This window comes from Hyperolius riggenbachi, chromosome 6, assembly GCF_040937935.1.
Source record: "Hyperolius riggenbachi isolate aHypRig1 chromosome 6, aHypRig1.pri, whole genome shotgun sequence".
Lineage (NCBI taxonomy): Eukaryota > Metazoa > Chordata > Amphibia > Anura > Hyperoliidae > Hyperolius > Hyperolius riggenbachi.
In genome coordinates this window covers 358,601,085-358,629,030 of record NC_090651.1, presented here as the reverse complement: position 1 = coordinate 358,629,030, position 27,946 = coordinate 358,601,085, and the positions used below count along the sequence as shown (strand labels likewise).

General features: G+C 46.9%; 1 protein-coding gene across 3 annotated transcripts; it reads left to right on the top strand.

The window, feature by feature from the left end:
- Positions 1-54: 54 nt before the first annotated feature.
- Positions 55-27,946, top strand: LOC137522997 (phospholipase A2, membrane associated-like). 3 transcript variants are annotated; one of them, XM_068243169.1, is made up of 5 exons: positions 55-187; positions 11,482-11,535; positions 18,555-18,705; positions 23,502-23,608; positions 27,574-27,946. In XM_068243169.1, the coding sequence occupies exons 2-5, from the start codon at positions 11,502-11,504 to the stop codon at positions 27,747-27,749; spliced, it is 468 nt and encodes a 155-aa protein (XP_068099270.1). In that variant the 5' UTR covers positions 55-187; positions 11,482-11,501; the 3' UTR covers positions 27,750-27,946. The 3 variants fall into 3 exon arrangements, with proteins under 3 accessions (XP_068099270.1, XP_068099272.1, XP_068099273.1); XM_068243171.1 differs by lacking the exon at positions 55-187 and adding an exon at positions 605-687; XM_068243172.1 differs by lacking the exon at positions 55-187 and having other exon boundaries at positions 18,523-18,705; positions 27,574-27,943.

Below are 27,946 nucleotides of genomic sequence, written 5' to 3'. Positions count from 1 at the left end.
TGTACATTCAGTGCCTCCCGGAGTTATGCCTTAATGTTGGAATACTCGAGCTGGGAGAAGGAAGGAGGGAGTTGAAGTTTCTTGTTCTGAACTGGCGTAAGGTTTGACATTTGCCGTGACTCCGCCCAGGTGAAATATTGGCAACGTCTCACAGACAGTGCAAGAGTAAAGCTGAGTCTGTGGCCAGGTGAGCAGAGCTTTATTACTGACCTTCTTGCTGGTGATGGCAGCCAGGGCCGGGCCGAGGCATAGGCTGGAGAGGCTCCAGCCTCAGGGCGCAGTGTAGGAAGGGGCGCAAAATTTATTCAGCTGTCATTCCTAATTGTGTTTGAAGCAGAAAGAAAAAAGAAAAGGGGATACATGGCAGTGACTGCAAGCCAGATAACTAGATATTAAGGTGTTGGGGAGGTTGTGGGTCCTGTGGCCCTCTTAGTCTAATAGTAATCAGTGTGTGATGGCTGGGGTCGGGAGGGATGGAGGGGCGCACTTTGGTGTCTCAGCCTTGGGTGCTGGAGGACCTTGTCCCGGCTCTGATGGCAGCTGCCAAGATAATAATAATAAAAATGACTTCTGTATTGCATTTATATGATATAATTCCTGGCAGGGGAAAAGGTGGTTAGTTTGGTATTAGCAGGAATTGAAGATACAGATGGAATACTGACAATGCTGCTCTCAGACATTGCAGAGGTGAGACATTGCTGTACTCTGATACTGTCAAATGATAATACTGATCATTAACATTACTGAATTATAATGCTGCTGTATACCAAAATCACTGAATTATAATGCTGCTGTATACTGAAATCACTGAATTATAATGTTGCTGTATACTCACATGTATTATAAAATTCTGTATAATAACATCACTAAATTATAATGCTACTGCCTACAGTATATGAACAATGCTGAATTATAATGCTGCCATATGCTAACATCCCTGAATTATAATGCTGCTGTAAATTATAATACTGCTAATTAACATTATTGAATTATAGTACTGCTGTATAATGACATTACTAAACTATAATGCTGCTGTAAATTATAATACTGCTAATTAACATTATTGAATTATAATGCTGCTGTTTACTGACATCACTGAACTGTAATGCTGATGTATACTAACTGTACTGAATTATAATGCTGCTGCCAACTGTATATTAATATTGATAAATGATAATGCTGCTATATAATAACATCACTGAGTTATAATGCTGCTGTATATTAAAACTGTATTACTAAATTATAATGCTGCTGTATATTAACATCACTGAAATATAGTGTTGCTGAATGCTAACATCATCAAATTATAATGCTGCTGTATAATAACATCATTGAATTATAATGCTGCTGTGTACTAACATTACTCAATTATAATGCTGCTGTATAATAACATCACTGAATTATGATCCTGCTGTATAATAACATCATTTAATGATAACGCTGCTGTATTCTAACATTACTCAATTATAATGCTGCTGTATAATAACATCACTGAATTATGATCCTGCTGTATAATAACATCATTTAATGATAACGCTGCTGTATACTAACATTACTCAATTATAATGCTGCTGTATAATAACGTCACTGAATTATGATGCTGTTGTATAATAACATCATTTAATGATAACGCTGCTGTATTCTAACATTACTCAATTATAATGCTGCTGTATAATTAGTGTTGGGCGAACAGTGTTCGCCACTGTTCGGGTTCTGCAGAACATCATCCTGTTCGGGTGATGTTCGAGTTCGGCCGAACACCTGATGGTGCTCGGCCAAACCGTTCGGCCGCATGGCCGAACTAAGAGCGCATGGCCGAACGTTCCCCGAACGTTCGGCTAGCGCTGTGATTGGCCGAACGGGTCACGTGGTTCGGACCCGAACGCACTCTGATTGGTCGAACGGTCACGTGGTTCGGGTAAATAAATACCCGAACCACGACATATCTCCGCCATTTCTCTGTGGGTTTAGCTTTGGGTAGGCAGGCAGGGTAGTTCGCTCTCCAGCCACGCTAGCCAGGGTCCCCCCCAGTCATTGTGTGTCGCTGCTGGGAACAGTAGTACACCGCTCGCTCAGCCACACTATATATAGCATTGTTTACTGCCACTGTGTACCTCGCTCAGCCACACTATAAATATAGCATTGTGTTTACTGCCACTCTGTGTACACGGCTCAGCCAGACTATATAGCATTGTGTGTACTGCCACTGTGTACCTCGCTCAGCCACGCTATATATAGCATTGTGTTTACTGCCACTCTGTGTACACGGCTCAGCCAGACTATATAGCATTGTGTGTACTGCCACTGTGTACCTCGCTCAGCCACGCTATATATAGCATTGTGTTTACTGCCACTCTGTGTACACCGCTCAGCCAGACTATATAGCATTGTGTGTACTGCCACTCTGTGTACACGGCTCAGCCAGACTATATAGCATTGTGTGTACTGCCACTCTGTGTACACCGCTCAGCCAGACTATATAGCATTGTGTGTACTGCCACTCTGTGTACACGGCTCAGCCAGACTATATAGCATTGTGTGTACTGCCACTCTGTGTACACCGCTCAGCCAGACTATATAGCATTGTTTACTGCCACTCTGTGTACACGGCTCAGCCAGACTATATAGCATTGTTTACTGCCACTCTGTGTACACCGCTCAGCCAGACTATATAGCATTGTGTGTACTGCCACTCTGTGTACACCGCTCAGCCAGACTATATAGCATTGCGTACTCTGCCAGTCAGTGTGTATATTGCTGGGATCAGTAATACTCCACTCACCGCCAACCACTATATGAGCTCACCATGAGTTCCTCAGAGACCTCCGCTGTGAGCAGCACTCCCAACAACAGCAACAGCCAACGCCCCACGCAAGCTATAACATCCACCCCAGCAGCCAGTGGTCAGCAGCAGCCCTCCCCGGAGGAGAACGTTGTGTCCATCGGTCCATCGCCAGAGCGATTAATGAGGGCTGCCATTGAGGAGATGATGGGGCCTGATGTGGAGGAGGAGGTCTGGCTCAGGCCAGCATCCCAAGTTAATGTTGAGGACGATGAGGGGTCTGTGTCTGGGGATGTTGGGGTGGCAGAGGTGGTGGGTGGGTCAGACTCAGGAGAAGAGTTGTATGATGAGGATGATGATCGGGACCATCTGTATGTGCCTCAGAGTCCGACCCCGGAAAACATGTTGTATCGTGTGTTTAGGTACTAAAATCTGCGTTCCCACTTCCCAGTACTGCCCGCAGTGCCCGGGTCCACGGATCCATATAATTTTTTGGGCAGCACTATCAAACTGTGGTACTATGAGTGAGTTGCCATGGTCCTTCTGTGCTGCCTGTCACACTCACCGTCTGTCTGCAGATGGATTGTTCAACACAGCTACGCCATCCGACATGTAGTCCTGGACCTTGACCATCTTCTCCAGGCGATTGGTGTTGGAGGACGTGGAACTGCCCGATTGCTGTTCTGTGGGCTGCTGCATGGGTGTCAGACCCATTGTGTCTTGAAAACTACTCATAGTATTGCTTTGCGCACACATTTTTTTGTCCTCATGCAAGGCCTGAGTTGCACCTGAAAGCGTGGCCTTCTCCTCCTGCGCCTCCTCCTGTTCCATCACGTCTGCTGCTGCTGGGTTAGCATTGACGCCCGGTCCGTGTTTATTGAACCTCTTATCTTTATTACATTTATGACTGCATGGCGGTAAAAAGCATGCTATCCGCACGCTTCTTGTCCTCATGCAAGGCCTGGGTTGTTGTGTCTCAAAAAGCATGGCCTTCTCCTCCTGCGCCTGCTCCTGTTCCATCACGTGTGCTGCTGCTGGTGCTGGGTTAGCGTTACCGGTCCCTTTTCCTGGAACCTCTTCTCTGTATTACATTTATGACTGCATGGCGACAAAAAGCATGTTACCTGTGCAAAGAAACATGACATTTTCCACATTTAAAAGACAGTTTTTCCTTTGAAACTTTACAATCAATTTTCTCAAAAACTATAAGCTCTTTTTCAAATATTTTTTTTCCTCTTGTACCCACTCCCAAGGTGCACATACCCTGCAAATTTGGGGTATGTAGCATGTAAGGAAGCTTTACAAAGCACGAAAGTTCGGGTCCCCATTGACTTCCATTATGTTCGGAGTTCGGCGCGAACACCCGAACATCGCGGCGATGTTCGGCGAACGTTCGCGAACACGAACATCTAGGTGTTCGCCCAACACTATGTATAATAACGTCACTGAATTATGATCCTGCTGTATAATACTATCATTTAATGATAATGCTGCTGTATACTAACATTACTCAATTATAATGCTGCTGTAAACTAACATCACTGAATTACAGTATAATGCTTCTGTATACTAACATCACTGAATTATAATGCTGCCTCATGCTAAGGTCTGGTACACACCATGCAACTTTCACTTCAGATCCGACTTCCATTGAAGCAAATTATCTGATTGGGGTAACAAATATACAGCCAATTCTTTGCTAGCGTCCAATTTCAAGCTAAAAATTAAAAATAGTAGCAGATGGAACACGGTAGAAATAATTTAAATACTGGCCACCCTCACTTTTGTTGCCAGTGGTTTAGACCTTAACCACTTCACCACTGAGGTGCTTTACCTCTTATTTTCACCTGTCAGCGCCCCTCCCTTTCATTCGCCAATAACTTTATCACTAGAGATGGCCCGACCGGTTCGCCGGCGAATGGTTCCCGGCGAACTTCCGGGGGTTCGCGATCGTGGAGAACCGTGAACTTTATCGGAAGTTCGGTTCACCCCCATAATGCACCATTAGGGTCAACTTTGACCCTCTACATCACAGTCAGCATGCACATTGTAGCCAATCAGGCTACGCTCCCTCCTGAAGCCACTCCCCCCTTATAAAAGGCAGGCAGCGCCAGCCATTTTACTCACTCGTGTGCCTGCAGTAAATAGAGAAGGGACAGCTGCTGCTGCTGCAAACTATCATAGGGAAAGATTAGTTAGGCTCTTGTAGGCTTGTTAGCTTGCTCCTTGCTGATTCTTATTGCTAAAATAGCACCCCACAACAACTCTTTTGAGAGCTAATCTTGTTCTTGTGATCTATTTTTTTTTTATGTGTGTCCCACTGACACTTGTGTTGCATAGACAGCCTTGATAATTCATACTGTGTGTGTGCCCCTGCCAGGCCCAGCATATTCAGTGACTACCTGTGTGTGTGACAGGTGCACATCGTAATACCCAGTACTGCATATACCTACCTACCTGTTGTTCACAGTGCACCCACCTACCTACGTGAGTTGAGCGTATGCAGTGTCATTGTGCCTGTCCGGTACCTGTCTGTGTGTGACAGGTGCACATTGCAATACCCATCACTGCATATACCTACCTACCTGTTGTTCACAGTGCACCCACCTACCTACGTGAGTTGAGCGTATGCAGTGTCACTGTGCCTGTCCGCTACCTGTCTGTGTGTGACAGGTGCACATTGCAATACCCATCACTGCATATACCTACCTGTTGTTCACTTCAGTGCACCCACCTACCTATGTGAGCACACGCAGTGTCACTGTGCCTGTCCGGTACATGTCTGTGTGTGACTGACAGGTGCACATTGTAATACCCATTACGGCATATACCTACCTGCTGTTGTTCACTTCAGTGCACCCACCTACCTACGTGAGCGCACGCAGTGTCACTGTGCCTGTCAGCTACCTGTCTGTGTGTGACAGGTGCACATTGTAATACCCATTACTGCAAATACCTACCTGTTGTTCACACTGCACCCACCTCATCACTGTATATACCTACCTGTTGTGTTCACTGCACCCACTTAACTACGTGAGTGCACACAGTGTGATATACTGCTCCGTGCATACCTGTTAACTGCACCTGTGTGACAGCACATTGTATTAGTCAAGTCAGTGCATACCTTTCACTTCATCCCCCCCCCCCCTTCCCCCCGATATGGACACATCTAACAAAACAGATAGAGGCAGAGGTAGAGGCAGACCCAGAGGAAGGGGGAGTTAATTGGTGGGGAATTAACTGATTCACAGCCATTATTGTTACAACCAGATGAAGGCGCTAAGCAAGTTACACCACCTCATATGTCTGAGTTAGGCGGCGACGCTATTGACGTAACGTGTGAGGAGGAGGATGATGAAGTACCTGCTGTTGGTTCAGTTTTGGAGGTGCCTGAGGCTTGCGAAGCTGGGCAGGATGATTATGATGATATGGATCCCACATGGGTTCCTAAGAGACAAGATGACTAAGGGGACAGTTCACAGGGGGAGTCAAAGAGGAGTAGGAGGAGACGAGTTCCTGAAAGAAGCAGGGGGAGCTCATCATCAGAAACAGCTGGTGGCAGTGTCCGGCGCCATGTATCGCCACCTATGTACAGCCAGCCAACATGCCCTTCAACTTCAGCTGCTGTCAGGGGGGCTCAGCGGTTTGGAAATTTTTTAATGTGTCTGCCTCAGATCGGAGCAATGCCATCTGTTCTCTCTGCCTCCAAAAATTGAGCCATGGAAAGGCCAACACTCACGTAGGGACAAGTGCCTTACGAAGGCACATTGAGAAAAGGCACAAACTGCAATGGGAAGAGCACCTGAGAAAAAGCAGCACACAAAAGAAAAGCCACCCTCCTTCTCCTCTTCCTCCTTCAGGTGCAGCATCTTCAGCCGCTTTCTCCCTTGCACCTTCATAGCCACCCTCCTCCACTCCACCTCTGCCTTTGAGCGGTTCCTGCTCCTCTGCCCACAGCAGCCAGGTGTCCGTAAAGGAAATCTTTGAGTGGAAGAAGCCAATTTCTGCCAGTCACTCCCTTGCCCGACGTCTGACAGCTGGCGTGGCGGAACTGTTAGCTCGCCATCTGTTACCATACCAGCTGGTGGTGTGGCCTTCCGTAAATTTGTGGCCTTTGGGACACCGCAGTGGAAGATACCAGGCCGCAATTATTTCTCTAAAAAGGCGATACTCAAACTGTACCGTGAAGTTGAGAGGCAAGTGGTGTAATCTCTGGCACACAGTGTTGGGTCAAGGGTCCACCTGACCACGGATGCCTGGTCTACCAAGCACGGTCAGGGCAGGTACATAACTTACACAACCCATTGGGTCAACCTGGTGAACGATGGCAAGCAGGGAGTACGTGGCTGTGCAGCGGACCAACTTGTGACACCTCCACGGCTTGCAGGCAGGCCTCCTGCCACCTCCTCTCCTTCTGCTACATCCTCTTCGCTGTCGTCCTCCTCCTTGGCTGAGTGGTAGTTCAACTCTACTGGTGCTGCAATCTTTTCTCCAGCTGCACAGCTCCATCTCCCCAGGGCCTTTGCTGCATAACAGGTACGACAGTGTCATGCCATATTAGACATGTCTTGCCTCAAAGCGGAGAGTCACACTGGACCAGCTCTCCTGGCTGCTCTTAACAAACAGGTGGATCAGTGGCTGACCCCGCACCAGCTGGAGATCGGCAACGTGGTGTGTGACAACGGCAGCAATCTCCTTTCTGCTTTGAATTTGGGAAAGCTGACACATGTACCATGCATGGCACATGTGCTGAATCTAGTCATTCAAAGATTTGTGTCAAAGTACCCAGGCTTAGAGGACGTCCTGAAGCAGGCCAGGAAGTTGTGTGGGCATTTCAGGCAATCTTACAAGGCCATGGCACGCTTTGTGGACATTCTGCAGAGAAACAACTTGCCGGTGAGACGCTTGATATGTGATAGCCCGACTCGCTGGAATTCGACTCTGATCATGTTCTCTCGCCTGCTAGAACAGGAGAAAGCAGTCACCCAGTACCTGTAAAATTACAGTAATAGGACACAATCTGGGGAGATGGGGATGCGACCGTTTGAGGAGGTGACCAACCTGGTGAGTCGCAGTGAAGGCACCATCAGTGACTTGATCCCGTACGCTTACTTCCTGGAGCATGCCGTGCGTAGAGTGGTGGATCAAGCTGTGGAGGAGCGTGAACAGGAACAGTTACATCAGGAACAGTTGTGGGAGCAATTTTTATCAGAATCAGATGTTTCCTCAAGAACTGCGGCAGCACAGAGGGGGGAGGAGGAGGAAGAGTCGTGTGGGGAAGAGGAGTCAGACTCAGATGATGAAGAAGGTGTTTCTTTGGAGGAGGAGGAGGCGGAGGCAGAAGTACAACTGCAGCAGGTGTCGCAGGGGGCTTGTGCTGCTCGACGTTCCCGTAGTATTGTTCGTGGCTGGGGGGAGGAGGAGGACTTACCTGACGTCACTAAGTAAAAGCAAGAGGAAATGGATAGTACATCTGGATCTAACTTTGTGCAGATGGCGTCTTTAATGCTGTCCAGCCTGTTGAGGGACCCCCATATAAAAAAACTCAAGGGGAATGAGCTGTACTGGGTGGCCACGCTACTAGACCCTCGGTATAGGCACAAAGTGGCGGACATGTTACCAACTCACCTGAAGGCGGAAAGGATGCAGCACATGCAGAACAAGCTGGCAACTATGCTTTACAATGCGTTTAAGGGTGATGTCACAGCACAACAGAATAAAGGTACCACTGCCAGTAATCCTCCTCCCATGTCCACACAGGCAAGGACAGGACGCTCCAGCGATCTCATGGTGATGTCGGATATGCGGACATTCTTTAGTCCAACGCCTCGCCTTAGCCCGTCCGGATCCACCCTCCGCCAACGCCTGGACCGGCAGGTAGCCGACTACCTGGCCTTAAGTGTGGATGTAGACACTGCGAGCAGCGACGATGAACCCTTGGACTACTGGGTGCGCAGGCTTGACCTGTGGCCAGAGCTGTCCCAATTTGCCATCCAACTTCTGTCTTGCCCTGCCGCAAGCGTCCTGTCAGAAAGGACCTTCAGCGCAGCTGGAGGCATTGTCACTGAGAAGAGAAGTCGCCTAAGTCAAAAAAGTGTTCAGTACCTGACCTTTATCAAAATGGAGGAGGCATGGATCCCGGATGGCTACTGCCTGCCCCAAGACTAAGTCAGTCCCCACACACAGCATCTCTGCCTGCACGCCGTGTGACTGACTGCCTGCACCAAGACTAAGTCAGTCCCCACACACAGCCAGGGACGGATCTAGGGGGGAGCAAGCGGGTCTCTTGCCCCAGGCGCAGTTTGTTGAATTCTTAAAAAGGCACACAGCATCTCTGCCTGCACGCCGATTAACTGCCTTCTCCGCCACCACCAACAGGGTTCAGGACTCCACGCGGATTACTGAATTTTTAAGGCCGCTGCTAGCAGCGGCTGCTATACTAATTTTACTGGTGCGTGTACATGCCTGCCTAATTTTTCTGGCTGCAGTGCAGCTGCAACAACAAAACAAAAGGCATGTACATGCGCCCATTCTCCTTCGTGATCATCACCTTGCCGCAGTGAAGGGGCTTGCGTATCACAATGAAGCAATGACCGCCGGCTATATGAGTGTCTCGGGGGGTGGCACACCAAAGATAATAAGGTCGTTGCTTCATTATGGACAGACCAAATTTGATCAGCTGGACAGTCACTGTTGTTCTATCATTGAGCTACCACAGCCCGGCGACCATATGGGCTTTAAAACCGCCACGGCCTGCACTCTGGCCATGGTGCGCACCAGTCCAGCACGGCCGTCACTACACAAATAGCTGTTTGCGGTGTGTTACACAGTGAGTTTGGTGTGTCAGTGTGAAGCAGTACTCTAATTACACTCCCTGATTGACGTATACACATGCAAGATGTTTTAAAGCACTTTAGGCCTGCAATTTAGCATTCGATGTGATTTCTGCCCTTAAAACACTGCTTTGCGTCCAATCCAGATTTTTCCCCAGGACTTTTGGTGTCTGTCCCACTCCGCCATGCCCCCCTCCAGGTGTTAGACCCCTTAAAACATCTTTTCCATCACGTTTGTGGCCAGCATAAATTTTTCGCGAACCGAAAATCGGAGGTGCGGGCCATCTCTATTTATCACTACTTATCACAATGAAATGATCTACTGTATATCTTGCTTTTGTCACCACTGATTAGGCTTTCTTTGGGTAGTATAATTTGCTATGAATTATTTTATTCGAAATGCATTTTAACGGAAATAATAAGAAACAATTGAACAAAAATCATTATTTCTTTTTTTGGTCATTATAGTTTTAAAATAAAACATTCTACTGTGTATAAAATCCACACATTTTATTTGCCCATTTGTCCCGGTTATTACAACGTTTAAAATATTTTCCTAGTACAATGTATGGTGACAATATTTTAATTGGAAATAAAGGTTTATTTTTTCTGTTTTGCATCCATCACTAACTTCAAGCGCATATTTCAAAAATAATAGTAATATACCCTCAGCACATAGATATTAAAATAGTTCAGTCTCTAAGATAGCTATTTATGTATTTTTCTAATATGCAAATTATTTATTTGTGTAACTATGGGAGAGAGGGGGAGGTAAGGGGCTAATTTTAATGGTATATGTAGGTCTTTTTATTAAATAAAATGTATGTAGGTGTAATTTTACTATTTGGCCACAAGATGTCCTTGCACTTTTTCTTCCTGCCGCATGCTGTTAGTTCGCTAAGTAATGCGTGGACGTGTTGCTTCCTTAGATACAATGACACAGGCATCACATTGATGCCAGCAGTCATTGACATGGGGACTTGAATGGATCAATGAATGGGTGGTTAATGGCTGTGGGTTATTTTGATGGGGCAGCAAATTTACACTGTTCAACAGTATAGAATTTAAATGTAGACTGTCAGTTGTACACAGACTACTTTATATTGTATCACAGTGTCATATCCTTAGTGTTGTCCTATGAAAAGATATTTACAAAAATGTATGAGATGTACTTACTAGTGTGAGATACGATAGCTGCTATATGCTGACACTTCTGAATTATAACGCTTCCATATACTGGTTGATTCTGCTGAATTCTAGCGTTGTGTTTAAAGATGCTGCTGTATGCAGCCGGCTATTGGTTGATTATAATTCTCCTATAGGCCTCGTTCACACTAGGTACGTTTTTGTGCGCTTTTCACAGCACATAGCCCTGTGCGTTCTGCAAGGTATTGATTTTCCAATGGAATTAAACGTGCCTGGTTCACATCTATGCACTGCGCTGAGCAGCGTTACAAAAACGTGGTGTTTAATGCATTTCAGTGCGTTAAGCTGTCAAGCGCACATCAATGCAAGTGAATGGGTGCGCTTTTTTAGCGCATACAAGTGCAGAGAAGCGCATGCGTTTTTTACCCCTATTTGGAAAAATATATATTTATATATGAAAACAAAGCTTTATTGACAACTGCTGCTGCTACAAAAAGCAAAACATGCTTAAAAAATGCGCACCGCAACGCACTAAAATTCGCACTAAAGCACGCACGAGCACATGCTTTTTAATCATGCACTTTTACACATTTTTAAATGCACCCAATGTGAATGAGGCCACATTCTGACCTTGCTGATACTGTAACATCGCTGGATTCTAACATTTGTTGAATTGTTACACTTTGTAACAATCCGCTGCATTCCTTTTATCCCTGACAGAATCGCTGAGTGGATGGATCATGTCGGCCCCTCTGCCTCTTCTCCTCAGTTTAGGTAAGACCTGAGTAAGGAATAGAGTTCTGGGTTCCTGTCTAATGGGTGAGTTGTCCTTTGTCACGGTACAGCCGTTATTACAGTGACACCCTCAGTTTGTTATACTGCTGAAGGTGCTCATTAAAGGTACAATTTTTCCTTTCAACGCACTTTTTATGATCGAATTGTATTGAAAACGGTGCTGTTTGTGGCGCAAATGGATGTGATACAGCTCCAGGCAGCGATCCAGAGCACAGAGGATTGGAAATGTCCCTCACATCCAGGCCATCGTTTCCTTAACCCGGCTTCCATCTGAGACTGGGAGGAGGTCCTGGGCCATCTCCACTAGGACAGCCAGGCACAGGAACTCTTTCTTCCCCTCCGTTGTCAGCCTCTTGAACTCTATACATTGGCTCTCCCCACAAGCACTGTAGCCATGGCAAATGCTCCCAATAGACACTTGTCCCCTGTCGAGTAACACATCATGTTAGCTGCTGATTTGGGTTCCAGACCCTTGTGTCACACTCTGTTTCAAGCTGCTGTCATTATTATTACTGACTTATTGCTGTTTCATCTGTTCCAGATCACTATGTATGGTTTGTTTTATGTTCAGCTTACTTCTATTGCTTATTACTATTACTATTGTATTACTGTTTAATGTCTTCTCATAGGAGCCTTTCTTTTTGTGCGAAACCTAATTCCGAGCACAACCCAGCCGTGCTTGGCGAATAAACCTGTTTCTGATTCTGATTCTTTGGTCGATCGGAAAAGGAAAAATTATCAACCCGAAAGTTTATCAAATCGAAATGTAAAACCTTCTTATATCGTTCTGTTAAAGGGAACAATTGATAATTGCCCTCCAATTCAGCCTTTTTCAACCTTTCTACCCTGGAGGAACCCTGCAAATAACTTTTGGATCTCAAGGAACCCCTGCAAAAAAATTTTTGATTTTGAGGAACCCCTGCATTTATTTTGCAGGAGGCATGGTCTTTGAAAGTAGGTGTGGCTGCTTATTTCACTACCCCCTATTACACTGTCACTCATTCTACTGTCTCCTGAGCCCCCAATTTACTGATTCTTGTTACAGTACCACCTATTATAGTGTGCTCTATTATACTTCCCCCACGATTGGGGAAAATGTCAAGGAACCCCTGCAGATTACTCAAGGAACCCTGGTTGAGAAAGCCTGCTCCAATTAGTTACAATCATTCAAATTGAGTCAAAAGATCACTTCTGATGAAAAATGGTACCGTTAAAGGGCACTTTTATAGAGCTGTGGTTCCAGAACAGGGAACATAGGAGGAATCCTCTTGTGTGGAAAGTGGTCCTCTCAATGGGCCCTAATGCACTAACTAGCTGTAATATTGCTGTGCAGAGACAGCACATGGAAATATTACCCATACTGCCGCAGCAGTGTACCGCGAGTTCTGCTATTAGCACAACTCGTGGTTGCTATGGTAATGCCCGTTAGTAACGTGCATTACCGTAGCAATGCTTGCATTACTCAAGTACCACGGGTCGCCCTGATAGCAGGGCAATATTTCCGCTAGTTAGTGTATCAGGCCTAATAGCCCTTATTTACTTATTCAATTTACCTTTTCTCCTCAGTGATCAATAAAATGTATTTTAAGCCACCAGCAAGCAAGAAAATCCTCTGAATATTTTAGGTAGTCCTTTTCCACCTATTTTTTGTTACATTTTCAATTGCAGAGTGCTAAAAAGTTATATTAAACAGTAGATGAAGAATGACCTCCTAGGAGAACACTTAGGAGAAAAAGTTTATGGAATAAAGGTACAAAGCCCATATAGGGTTTTTTCTTCGGTGATTCTTGTAAGGGCCAAGAATACCTAGGTGAGAAGTAGGGAGAGACCAGGAGCCCAATGGTGCAGTATCGTCAGGTATAGGGAGGATAACCTTATATAGATATATACTCACAAAGGTGGGGTGCACCAGGTCCTGCTGGATACTGGATGGTTGCTCTCCTGTAGCCTGGCTCAGTACTCCAGGTCCTGCTGGATACTGGATGGTCGCTCTCCTGTAGTCCTGCTCAGTACTCCAGGTCCTGCTGGATACTGGATGGTTGCTCTCCTGTAGCCTGGCTCAGTACTTCAGGTCCTGCTGGATACTGGATGGTTGCTCTCCTGTAGTCCTGCTTGGTACTCCAGGTCCTGCTGGATACTGGATGGTCGCTCTCCTCTAGTCCTGCTTGGTACTTCAGGTCCTGCTGGATACTGGATGGTTGCTCTCCTGTAGTCCTGCTCGGTACTCCAGGTCCTGCTGGATACTGGATGATCGCTCTCCTGTAGTCCTACTTGGTACTCCAGGTCCTGCTGGATACTGGATGGTTGCTCTCCTGTAGTCCTGCTCGGTACTCCAGGTCCTGCTGGATACTGGATGGTCGCTCTCCTGTAGTCCTACTTGGTACTCCAGGTCCTGCTGGATACTGGATGGTCACTCTCCTGTAGTCCTGCTCGGTACTCCAGGTCCTGCTGGATACTGGATGGTTGCTCTCCTGTAGTCCTGCTCAGTACTCCGGGTCCTACTGGATACTGGATGGTTGCTCTCCTGTAGTCCTGCTTGGTACTCCAGGTCCTGCTGGATAGTGGATGGTCGCTCTCCTGTAGTCCTGCTCGCTACTCCAGGTCCTGCTGGATACTGGATGGTCACTCTCCTGTAGCCTGGCTCAGTACTCCAGGTCCTGCTGGATACTGGATGGTTGCTCTCCTGTAGTCCTGCTCGGTACTCCAGGTCCTGCTGGATACTGGATGATCGCTCTCCTGTAGTCCTACTTGGTACTCCAGGTCCTGCTGGATACTGGATGGTTGCTCTCCTGTAGTCCTGCTCGGTACTCCAGGTCCTGCTGGATACTGGATGGTCGCTCTCCTGTAGTCCTACTTGGTACTCCAGGTCCTGCTGGATACTGGATGGTCACTCTCCTGTAGTCCTGCTCGGTACTCCAGGTCCTGCTGGATACTGGATGGTTGCTCTCCTGTAGTCCTGCTCAGTACTCCGGGTCCTACTGGATACTGGATGGTTGCTCTCCTGTAGTCCTGCTTGGTACTCCAGGTCCTGCTGGATAGTGGATGGTCGCTCTCCTGTAGTCCTGCTCGCTACTCCAGATCCTGCTGGATACTGGATGGTCGCTCTCCTGTAGTCCTACTTGGTACTCCAGGTCCTGCTGGATACTGGATGGTCGCTCTCCTGTAGTCCTGCTCGGTACTCCAGGTCCTGCTGGATACTGGATGGCCGCTCTCCTGTAGTCCTGCTCGGTACTCCGGGTCCTACTGGATACTGGATGGTCGCTCTCCTGTAGTCCTGCTCGGTACTCCGGGTCCTACTGGATACTGGATGGTCACTCTCCTGTAGTCCTGCTCGGTACTCCAGGTCCTGCTGGATACTGGATGGTTGCTCTCCTGTAGTCCTGCTCGGTACTCCGGGTCCTACTGGATACTGGATGGTTGCTCTCCTGTAGTCCTGCTTGGTACTCCAGGTCCTGCTGGATAGTGGATGGTCGCTCTCCTGTAGTCCTGCTCGCTACTCCAGGTCCTGCTGGATACTGGATGGTCGCTCTCCTGTAGTCCTACTTGGTACTCCAGGTCCTGCTGGATACTGGATGGTCGCTCTCCTGTAGTCCTGCTCGGTACTCCAGGTCCTGCTGGATACTGGATGGCCGCTCTCCTGTAGTCCTGCTCGGTACTCCAGGTCCTGTCCAGATTCCTCTGCACTGAACTTTTAAAGTGAATGGGAACCGCATTTAAAAAAAAATGAAGCAAATACTTACCTAAGGAGACGGAAAGCTCTGGGTCGTATAGAGCCTTCTGTCTCCTCTCTCAGTGCTCTCTATCCTGTTCTGTTCCCCCCCACCCCACCCCACCCCCCGTTTCAATCCCCCACCGGAAGGGTATTTGGAAGTCTTCAGGAGCCGTGTCCTCCCGAAGACGTGCGGCTCCATACTGCACAGGCGTGAGCGTGCAAGAGAGCGTGCTTGCGCAGGCACAGTACAGGGATGGCCTTCTTCAGGAGCACTCGGGCTCCCTGAAGACTTCTGAAGCCTACTTCGGTTGGATAAAGCAGTATTTGACTAATTTAGTATAGGACTACTATAGGACCCAGAGCCTTCCCTCTCCTTGGGTAAGTATCTATCTCATTTTTTAAATGTGGTTCCCATTCACTTTAAGCTCTGTGTTTAACTAATTGAATGCTGTTCTAGTAAAAAAAAAATGGTGGTAGTATATAATATGCTGTAAATATTTTTTAGAGCAAAAAAGAAATGCTGGGTCTCGTTCCGCTTTAAAGGGATACTGTAGGGGGGTCGGGGGAAAATGAGTTTAACTTACCCGGGGCTTCTAATGGTCCCCCGCAGACATCCTGTGTTGGCGCAGCCACTCACCGATGCTTCGGCCCCGCCTCCAGTTAACTTCTGGAATTTCTGACTTTAAAGTCAGAAAACCACTGCACCTGCACGCCCGTGTCCTCACTCCCGCTGATGTCACCAGGAGTGTACTGCGCAGACACAGACCCTACTGGGCCTGCGCTGTGCGCTCTTGGTGACATCAGCGGGATCGAGGACACGGCAACGCAGGCGCAGTGGTTTTCAGACTTTAAAGTGTGAAATTCCAGAAGTGCACCGGAGGCGGGGCCGGAGCATCGGTGAGTGGCTGCGCCAACACAGGATGTCTGCGGGGGATTGTTTGAAGCCCCGGGTAAGTTCAACTCATTTTCCCCCGACCCCTCTACAGTATCCCTTTAAGGTGGCCATACACTAATAGAGGTGCCACCAGATCGACCAATAGATAGATCCCTCTCTGATCTAATCTGATTAAAGAGGGATCTAATTTTGCCCATGCACTGCACACAGGTTTGAATCGATTTCAGCATCATTCACTAACGTAAACACGCAAGTTTACACTACTTCCTGTGTACTGTTCTGTACACAAGATAGTGTGGGGACATTTAGTGGCCAAAAATAAAATTACGCAGATACATACACTTACATAGGTTAAATTGAAAATCTCCCATTAATTTTAACCCCCTTACTTCCCCCTCTGCTATAGTTACCAAAATAAAACATTTGTTTAAAAAAAAAAGAAAAGTGATAGCATTAAAAAAAAAATCATAAATAGTTACAATTAGAGATGGTTCGAACAGTTCGCCGGCGAAACGGTTCCCGCTGAACTTTCGGGGGTTCGCAATTGCGGAGAACCGCGAACTTTACCGGAAGTTCGATTCGCCCCCATAGTGCACCATTAGGGTCAACTTTGACCCTCTACATCACAGTCAGCAGGCACATTGTAGCCAATCAGGCTACACTCCCTCCTGGAGCCACTCCCCCCTTATATTAAGCAGGCAGCACCGGCCATTTTACTCACTCGTGTGCCTGCAGTAATTAGAGAAGGGACAGCTGCTGCAGACTCTCATAGGGAAAGATTGAGTATACTGATTGACTGAGTATATTCTGGGGCCAGAATTACGAACTTTTGGAATATAAGACGCACCCACTTCCCCCCCCCCCCAGTTTTGGGGAAGAAAAAGTGTGTCTTATATTCCGAAAAATATGGTCTTCCTCTAACTAAACTGCGGCTGCGTGGCCGTGGTTACGTTGCGGCAGCATACTGGGCAGGCGCAGTACAAGAAAACGTTGTACTGTGGCGGGGAACGGAGAATCATAGGATGGTGCGGGACATGACAGCCGCAGGGGGCTGATAGAAGCCCCAGGTAAGTTTTTTTTTCTTTTATTAGCCTCCACAGAACCCTTTTAAACCACCAGCAAAGCAAGAAAATACTTAAAATACTTTTGATAATGATTTTTCACCAGCTTGTAAAATGGTTAAATGTTATTTTAAAGACAATATGAAAATTATCTCCTGGGGATAACTCAGGAGAAAACGTTAATTGCATATGGGCCCATGTGTCCTCCTAATTCCAAATATCCTCAAAAGAACCAGAGAAACAAAAGAACATAGTGCAGCCCCGCTTTTAACTTGTACCCCAAGGATTGCGACGCTGCGTCTGCCACCCTTTAAAATGTAAATCTGTCAATATCTGGTAATGATTAACCCCCTTGGCGTTATGATTCTTTCTGGATTTTTGGGTCTAAAAGCAGTAAATGTTTTTGCACGCTTTTAGATCCTAAAACCTGGAAAATATCATGCTGCTAGGGAGATCATTAGCACTCACTCACCTCCTTGGGATCCAGCGCTACAGTTTTCCCTCCGTCCTCCAGGTGGCACTGTAACCCTATAGTGATATTGCCGGCTGCCGTCATGACAACAGACAACAGACAGCGATCTCACCAGGGGGAAGCAGAGCCTCAGAGGAGCGGAAGAAGAATGGCGGCTGACGTTGGGATCCCCGGGAGGTGAGTGATAAACGCCTGCTGCGAGCATTGCTCTAGACCTCCGATGGCTACCACGAGTTATGCTCGGCCGGGGTTACCGCTCCTGGCTTGTTTTTTCCACCCCGAGCTGAAATCATGATTACCGCCAAGGAGGTTAAAGGGACTCCGAGCTCAAAATAAAAACAAAATTAGTACTCACCCGGGGCTTTCTGCAGCCCAGTGTAGGTCGGTAGGTCCCACGACGGCGTCCTGGCTCTTCTCCTAGGCCTTCCCTCAGAAATGGCTGCCCGGCAGCTCCCGGTGGCTCCCCGCGACACTGGGACCGAGTGTCGGGCTCCTTCTTCCGTATACGTCACGTCTGACGTCACCACGCCAGCCCCCTCGCGTCATCACGGCGGCAGGCGTGACAGTACAGCGCATGCGCGATTTAAGCATTTTCATTTTGAGCTCGGAGTCCCTTTAAGGAGATGCTACTGTATTAATTCAGAGTTCATGCAAAGTTTATGCAAATGTATGCATAATTTATACCTAACAAAAGCAGCACCTGTTGCCTTTGTGTGGACCTTTTTCAAGCCCAAAATAAATTGTATAAAGTCACCTTCAACTTTGACTTATTAGCATCTCATTGACCACCTACTTATAACGAATAACCTGGTGGACTGTGTTGCAGACACATGTGATCTGACTCCTCTCTGTCTCCAGCACTGCTGCTGCTGCTGCCCGCATACGCCAGTATCCTTAATTTTGGCCTCATGATCACCAGAGTGGTTCGCAGATCACCATTTTCATACGTCTACTACGGCTGCCACTGCGGGCTGGGCGGGAGAGGGATTCCGGTGGACGACACGGACTGGTGAGTAAAATCCTCCTTTTCAGCCTTATTTCTTTCTGGAGAGGGAGTTCTGTCTAGCAAAAGGTTAACTTCCTACAGCCAATCAAATCCATCTATTTGATTGCCCAAATTCACCATTAATTAACTAATGATGCTGAAAGGAAATTAGTAACTCAGCTTAGGCAGATGTTTCCATTGCTTAAAATTAATGATGATAGTAATCTGATAATTATGATCACGCAACATTTCACGTAAATTTTCACAATTACAGTCATACATAATTACAATTTGGACATTCAGTTGATTTTTTTGTAACCCATTCATATGACATTTTTTGCGTAATTTTGTTCCATCTTTAGTGGTTAATTGCAAACATACATGCTGCTATCGTCACCAAAATTGCTACATATGTTAAAGAGACTCTGAAGCGAGTCTCCATTCTCTTTTTTAACCTATATTAATGTTAAGCCCCATAAGCACAGCTAAACCGCCGTTATCCCACGGCAAAACGAGGGGTTAATACCTCCAAATCCCCTCTCCTGTGTCGGGGGAGCGCTTTCTAATTGAGGCGGAGCTACAGTCATAAGCTCTGCCTCAAGAGCGTCAATCGGAGGCGGAGATCCGCGCGGCGATTGACGCGAATGGAGGCAGAGCTACAGCTCATAGCTCTGCCTCCAGGAAGAGCAAAATCCACGACCAAGAAAGTCGTGGATTTTGCTGGGGGGATTTGGGGGGTATTAACCCCTCGTTTTGCCGCGGGATAGCGGCGGTTTAGCTGTGCTTATGGGGCTTAACATTAATACAGGTTAGAAAAGAGAATTAAGATTCGCTTCAGAGTCTCTTTAAGGTGAAAGGTGGGAACAAGGTAAAAAAGACCTTGTCGTTTTTGGAAAAATCGGTTTTAAAAATGCAAAGAAAAAAGGGTTCTTAAACTCAGAAAAATGACAGTTTAAAAACCATTCTATTAACATACTTAGCAATTTTGGCAACGATAGCATGTATGGGAGCTTTGCTATTAACCGCTAAAGTCGGCACAAAATTATGCAAAAATTATGCAAAATTGTGAAATTACAGTTTCTAATTACGTTTACAAATGAAATCAATTACGATTTGACCTAAAATTTCAAATTACAATTTTGTGTCGTAATTGCAAATTACGATTATGTGAAATTTGTGCTCATCAATACTTGAACTCCCATTTGCTTCCCTTTGTTGCCTACACAAATTCAAATACACCACACTGCAGACCGGCTCACACAGGAGACATACGCCCCGCCCTGTATTCTCTAGCAATGCATGCTAGAGGAATGCAGCTACAGGAAAGGGGTAGATCTGGCTAAATAAAATAACAAGAGCAGTGGATACATTTTCAAGGATCAGGAACAAGAGCTACAGAAAAGGGCAGTGTAGGGCATGCAGGGTACAGGAAATGGCAAGGAGTGCCAGCTACAGGAAAGTGCAGGAAGTGCCGGATACAGCAAAGGGCAGGAGGAGCTGGCTAAAGGGGAGGGCAGGGAGTCCTGGCTAAAGGGGTAGGCAGGAGCTCTGGCTACAGGGAAGTGCAGGGAGTGCTGTCTTTAGGGAAAAGCAGAGATTGCCAACTACAGGGAAGCACAGGGAGTCCTGGTTACAGGGAAGAGCAGGAAGTCCAAGTGACAGGGAAGGGCAAGAGGAGCCGGCTATAGGGAAGGGCTGGGAGTCCTGGCTACAGAGAAGGGCAGGGAGTCCTGGATACTAAGAAGAGCACGGAGTCCTGGAAACAGAGAAGGGCAAGGAGTCCTGGCTACAGGGAATGGCAGGGAGTCCTAGCTACAGGGAATGGCAGGGAGTCCTGGCTACAGAGAAGGGCAGGGAGTCCTGGCTACAGAGAAGGGCAGGGAGTCCTGGCTACAGAGAAGGGCAGGGAGTCCTGGCTACAGAGAAGGGCAGGGAGTCCTGGCTACACAGAAGGGCAGGGAGTCCTGGCTACACAGAAGGGCAGGGAGTCCTGGCTACAGAGAAGGGCAAGGAGTACTGGCTACAGAGGAGGGCAAGGAGTCCTGGCTACAGAGAAGGGCAGGAAATACACCTAAAGAGAAGGATAGGGATTAATGGCTACAGAGAAGGGCAGGGAGTCCTGGCTACAGAGATGAGCAGGGAGCCTGGGCTACAGGGAATGGCAGGGAATACTGGCTTCAGGGAAGGGCAGGGAGTCCTGGCTACAAGGAAGGGCAGGGAGTCCTGGCTACAGAGATGAGCAGGGAGCCCAGGCTACAGGGAACGGCAGGGAATACTTGCTTCAGGGAATGGAAGGAAGTCCTGGCTACAGGGAAGGGCAGGGAGTCCTGACTGCAGAGAAGGGCAGGGAGTCCTGACTACAGAGAAGGGCAGGGGGTCCTGGCTACAGAGAACGGCAGGGAGTCCTGGCTATAGAAAAGGGCAGGGGGTCCTGACTGCAGAGAAGTGCAGGAAGTCCTGACTACAGAGAAAGGCAATGAGTCCTGACTACAGAGAAGGGCAGGGGGTCCTGGTTACAGAGAAGGGCAGGGGGTCCTGGCTTCAGGGAAGGGCAGGGGGTCCTGGCTACAGAGAAGGGCAGGGGGTCCTGGCTACAGGGAAGGGCAGGGAGTCCTGGCTACAGAGAAGGGCAGGGAGTCCTGGCTACAGAGAAGGGCAAGGGGTCCTGACTACAGAGAAGGGCAGGGGGTCCTGGCTACAGTGAAGGGCAGGGGGTCCTGGCTACAGGGAAGAGCAGGGGGTCCTGACTACAGAGAAGGGCAGGGAAACTTGGCTACAGAGAAGGGCAGGGGGTCATGACTACAGAGAAGGGCAGGGAAACCTGGCTACAGAGAAGGGCAGGGAAACCTGGCTACAGAGAAGGGCAGGGGGTCCTGGCTACAGGGAAGGGCAGGGGGTCCTGACTACAGAGAAGGGCAGTGAGTCCTGACTACAGGGAATGGAAAGGAATCCTGGCTACAGGGAGCAGCAGGGAATCCTGGCTGTAGAGAAGGGCATGGAGTCCTGGCTATGGGGAAAGGCGGGACCTTTGGCTAATTATCATAACTACAATTAAAATGGCTAGTAATTTTAGCTTTGGGCTGAGGTTTCTCATAGGTGTAGTTTGGTGATCACTGCGGTATGCCAGGCATGGTCCAGGTTTGAGAGCCTGGGCTGTGGAGTCTGCAGCTGATGCTGGAGTTCTGAGAGCCGGACGCTGGCCACAGCACAGCACAATTGCTCCACTCTGTGTACTATACATCATTCTTTACAAGAACACATTTAGGTAATGGCTTAATTGCTACTCTGCCAAGTACCGTAAATGTAAACCTTGTTTATTAGAAACGAGATCAGATATCACTGTTACGCTCCCTGGAAAAGCACAATGTGTGACTGGCTGTAAGGGGTTAAAGCATCTTAGTCGTTTTATGATCATGTTTCTAAATAAACCATCTTGTTGAATTTTTCATGCTGTGCAAATGTCACATGGTGATCTCATCCTCCAGTATAGTCCTACCAAATAAATGTACACGTCAGATGAGACAGCCCTCCTAACTCAACGTACGAAAATCAAGAAGTCATCAGATGAAAAGATAGGCTGCATTCTCAGTGATGTCACTGGTCTCTAGTGAATGGATAGGCTGCATTCTCAGTGATGTCACTGGTCTCTAGTGAATGGATAGGCTGCATTCTCAGTGATGTCACTGGTCTCTAGTGAATGGATAGGCTGCATTCTCAGTGATGTCACTGGTCTCTAGTGAATGGATAGGCTGCATTCTCAGTAATGTCACTGGTCTCTAGTGAATGGATAGGCTGCATTCTCAGTTATGTCACTGGTCTCTAGTGAATGGATAGGCAGCATGATCAGTGATGTCACTGCTCTCTAGTGAATGGATAGGCTGCATTCTCAGTGATGTCACTGGTCTCTAGTGAATGGATAGGCTGCATTCTTAGTGATGTCACTGGTTTTAGTGAATGGATAGGCTGCATTCTCAGTGATGTCACTGGTCTCTAGTGAATGGACAGGTTGCAGTCTCAGTGATGTCACTGGTCTCTAGTGAATGGATAGGCTGCATTCTCAGTGATGTCACTGGTCTCTAGTGAATGGATAGGCTGCATCCTCAGTGATGTCACTGGTCTCTAGTGAATGGTTAGGCTGCATCCTCAGTGATGTCACTGGTCTCTAGTGAATGGACAGGTTGCAGTCTCAGTGATGTCACTGGTCTCTAGTGAATGGTTAGGCTGCATCCTCAGTGATGTCACTGGTCTCTAGTGAATGGACAGGTTGCAGTCTCAGTGATGTCACTGGTCTCTAGTGAATGGGCAGGCTGCATTCTCAGTGATGTCACTGGTCTCTAGTGAATGGATAGGCTGCATTCTTAGTGATGTCACTGGTTTTAGTGAATGGATAGGCTGCATTCTCAGTGATGTCACTGGTCTCTAGTGAATGGACAGGTTGCAGTCTCAGTGATGTCACTGGTCTCTAGTGAATGGATAGGCTGCATTCTCAGTGATGTCACTGGTCTCTAGTGAATGGATAGGCTGCATCCTCAGTGATGTCACTGGTCTCTAGTGAATGGTTAGGCTGCATCCTCAGTGATGTCACTGGTCTCTAGTGAATGGACAGGTTGCAGTCTCAGTGATGTCACTGGTCTCTAGTGAATGGGCAGGCTGCATTCTCAGTGATGTCACTGGTCTCTAGTGAATGGATAGGCTGCATTCTTAGTGATGTCACTGGTTTTAGTGAATGGATAGGTTGCAGTCTCAGTGATGTCACTGGTCTCTAGCGAATAGATTGGCTGCATTCATAATAAATACATATTTTCTCTTTCATTCCCCAGGTGCTGTCATTCTCACGATTGCTGCTTCGAGTCTCTTATCATCAGCGGATGTGATCCTTACAAAAAGTCTTATAAATTCAGCTACAGCAATAACAACCTATTGTGCTGTAAGACCAATCACTGTCTGTACATAAGAGCTTACAATCTACATGTGTATATTTTGTTCTGTTACTATACACTCACCTAAAGGATTATTAGGAACACCATACTAATACGGTGTTTGACCCCCTTTTAGCTTCAGAACTGCCTTAATTCTACATGGCATTGATTCTACAAGGTGCTGAAAGCATTCTTTAGAAATGTCGGCCCATATTGATAGGATAGCATCTTGCAGTTGATGGAGATTTGTGGGATGCACATCTAGAGCACAAAGCTGCCGTTCCTTCATATCCCAAAGATGCTCTATTGGGTTGAGATCTGGTGACTGTGGGGGCCGTTTTAGTACAGTGAACTCATTGTCATGTTCAAGAAACTAATTTGTAATGATTCAAGCTTTGTGACATGATGTAGAGATGGGAAGTTCGGATCTTTTCAATGATCCGGATGATTCGAATCGGATCATTGAAAAGATCCGGATCTTTGATCCGAATCTCGGATCATTTTACTACCGAAGCATTCGGGGTGAGATGACTAGCAGGACAGGTCTTTCCCTGCTGTGGACAGGAGAAGGGGAGGGGGGTGGACACACAGAGAAGGGGAGAAGATGGACAGAGAGCAGGGAGTGGACAGAGAAGGGAGGAGGGACGAGCAGAGAGCAGAAATGTTTGTGCACACAATACCCACATGCTGCAATCATATGCTTTACATGTATTTCACCTATATGCTCATCTGTGTACTTTCCATGCAAACGTCGCACAGTGAAGGAAAGCATTCCCAGAAGATAAGTGCAGCTGTTTAGTGCCGAGTGGAGGAGGATCATTTTGCCTTGCAATCACAGTGCCTGCAAAGTTACTGAGCTGTGCTGAGCCAAAAGCTTCCAATGTGTTCACTGTGCACAACTGGAACAGACAGCCTATAATGGGCAGCACGTTATAGCCAGTATGTGTGCTCTACACATATCTGGCAGTGGCACCCATGTCCCCTCTCTCTTATCTACCTGCTGTCCCGGCAAGGCTGCCTCCCATGCAAAAGAGCGATCCCTGCTTCCAGGACCCCGCTGCCCGCTGAGAGAGGGCGTGTCGCTCCTGGCCCCGCCCCTTTTGCGATCCGAATCACTCATTTTGATGATTCGGATGATCGACTCATAAAATAGATTCGGATCAAAGATCCGAATCGTTCATGATCCGGACAACACTAACATGATGCATTATCCTGCTGGAAGTAGTCATCAGAGGATGGGTACATGGTGGTCATGAAGGGATGGACATGGTCAGAAACAATGCTCAGGTAGCCTGTGGCATTTAAACAATGCCCAATTGGCACTAAGGGGCCTAAAGTGTGCCAAGAAAACATCCCCCTCACCATTACACCACCACCACCAACAACAAGGCATGATGGATCCATGTTTTCATTCTGTTTACGCCAAATTATGACTCTATTGAGACTCATCAGACCAGGCAACATTTTTCCAGTCTTCAACTGTCCAATTTTGGTGAGCTTGTGCTAATTGTAGCCCCTTTTTCCTATTTTTTTAGTGGAGATGAGTGGTACCCGGTGGGGTCTTATGCTGTTGTAGCCCATCCGTCTCAAGGTTGTGCGTGTTGTGGCTTCACAAATGCTTTGCTGCATACCTCGGTTGTAACCAGTGGTTATTTCAGTTGACGTTGCTCTGCTATCAGCTTGAATCAGTCGGCCCATTCTCCTCTGACCTCTAGCATCAACAAGGTATTTTTGCCCACAGGAGTGCCGCATACTGGATGTTTTTCCCCTTTCACACCATTCTTTGTAAACCCTACAAATGGTTGTGCGTGAAAAGCCCAGTAACTGAGCAGATTGTGAAATACTCAGACCGGCCCATCTCTCACCAACAACCATGCCACGCTCAATTGCTTTAAAGGGGAACTGAAGAGAGAGGTATATGGAGGCTGTCATGTTTATTTCCTTTTAATCAATACCAGTTGCCTGGCAGCCCTGCTGGTCTATTTTTCTGCAGTAGTATCTGATTAAAACCAGAAACAAGCATGCAGCTAGTCTTGTCAGATCAGACTTATAAGTCTGAACCACGGAAACACCTGATCTGCTGCATGCTTGTTCAGGGGTTATGGCTAATAGTATTAGAGGCAGAGGATCAGCAGGGCTGCCAGGCAACTGGTATTGTCTAAAAGGAAATAAACATGACAGCCTCCATATACCTCTCTCTTCAGTTCCCCTTTAATCACCTTTCTTTCCCATTCTGACATTCAGTTTGGAGTTCAGGAGATTGTCTTGACCAGGACAACACCCCTAAATGCATTGAAGCAACTGCCATGTGGTTGGTTGATTAGATAATTGTATTAATGAGAAATTGAACAGGTGTTCCTAATAATCCTTTAGGTGAGTGTAGAGCTAACATATCACCATATTAGTTTTGATGACCTGCACCCTGCACTGAGAGAATCATGGAGGCTGCCACTACAGAACCACGCTAATGGAAATGCTAGACGATTGGCTGTTATGCCTTTTACCAGGTCAGTGGATCGGTAAGAGCAGCGAGTAGATAGGACAGAACTTTACACAGGGGCTCAGCCATGGCAACCTGCACGATTCTCTTTATGTTGATTGAAAATGAGCCAATCGAGTTCCACCTCGGCAGGATTCGATTGGTACATTTTCAACCTACAAACAAAATGTGCATACTTGTGCATGAAATCGGAATGAATTGCATCTCCCGGGCCATCCCTATTAACCCTTTAGCAGCCAATTTATTTAGAGGCTTGCAAGTAATTAAAATTAATTGAAAGGACCAATCAGAATTAAAAACGCTATTCGCTACACAATCACTGGCAAAACGCTTACACTTTTTAAAACCGCTACTAAAATCGCCAGAAAACGCTCATGAAATCGCTTACAAAACGCTCATACAAAACGCTAGCGATTACTATTAGCGATAGCGATTTGTAGAGGGTTCAAGGCCTAAATCAAACCTGAACTGCAAATTAAAATTCAAAATAAACATATACATAGGTCATACTTACCTCCCGTGTAGTCTACTCATCAATCTCTTTCTCCTCTCCCGCTTCCTGTTTGCACACTGTGATCAATGGAATTCTCCATCTTCCATGGTCATTACCCCATAACAGCTTTCTGGTCAGCACACTGTTCATATGTAATAGAACCCACATGAGCCATAGGGAAACATGGCCATTACCTTGCTCATCAGTTGTCCTTTCAGTTATAACTGACAGCAACTGCTACATTTCAATTCTGACAAAATCTTGTCCGAACTGGAAGGGATTGTTGTAAGAAGAAAATGTTGAGCTTCTGAGAGGACCTGACGGCAAGGTAAGTATGTAGTATTCATTAGCAGGTACATCATGTGTTTATTTTAAATAATTTTCTTGGTTCAGGTAAATAAAAAAAAAAATCTGTTTTATAGCTGTGCTTACCTGCAGTGATAGTACACCTATCCATACATAGGCAAGACACCCTGCAGGTAGCTGAAATCCTGTACAGAATGTGAGGTCTTGAAATCCCACTTCCTATACAGTACAAGACTACAACAGACTGTGCCAGCATAGTGACTGGTACAAGCTCCACCCATCTCTTGTGCATAAAACTGAATATGAATAAGGTGGGCAGTGAACTGTGCAGCTAAAGAAACAAATGTGCAAACCATTTAAATTCTCCATCACAGTTACTTCCTCCAGACACATTTTTCAGTGTGGTTATGTGAGATGTAGTCTGGCCTCTGTTGCTCTTGCTACTTTGGGAGTAGCATGGTCACTTCTGACTGACCCACCCACCTACTCTACATCAGGAAGCTAGTTGTAATGAAGTGGCAAGTGTAGCACTTGTCTTCTGTCCACCACTTTGCAATCTATACACCATTCACACTCACTTAGGAAAATATTTGGCTTTAGAACTTGCTTTGCTTAACCTCAGGTTTATTTGAGCATTAGAATGCTACCCAGCTGTTTCCTTTCCTTCCCTGCAGCTCCCTGGAATCTGAACGAATGCGCCAGGAAAACCTGTGAATGTGACCGTGCGGCTGCCCTCTGCTTCAAGCGTCACAAAAAATCGTACTCAATATGGAACTACGGCATTCGAAAAACGCACAGGTGTGACCAACCAACCCCAGCCTGCGACTTTACTCAACTACCAATACACTAAGGCTGCAAATGCCGCCAATAAAATAGTATGTCTTAAGTTACTCTGTAGTACTTGTTGTTATTTAGGAATGGTGGCGCTTACAGGAAACCTGAAGCAAGAAGTATATGGAGGCTGCCCTATTTATTTCCTTTTAACCACTTCAGCCTTCAGCATCCAAGCAATTTTCACCTCCCTTTCATTCGCCAATCACTTTATCA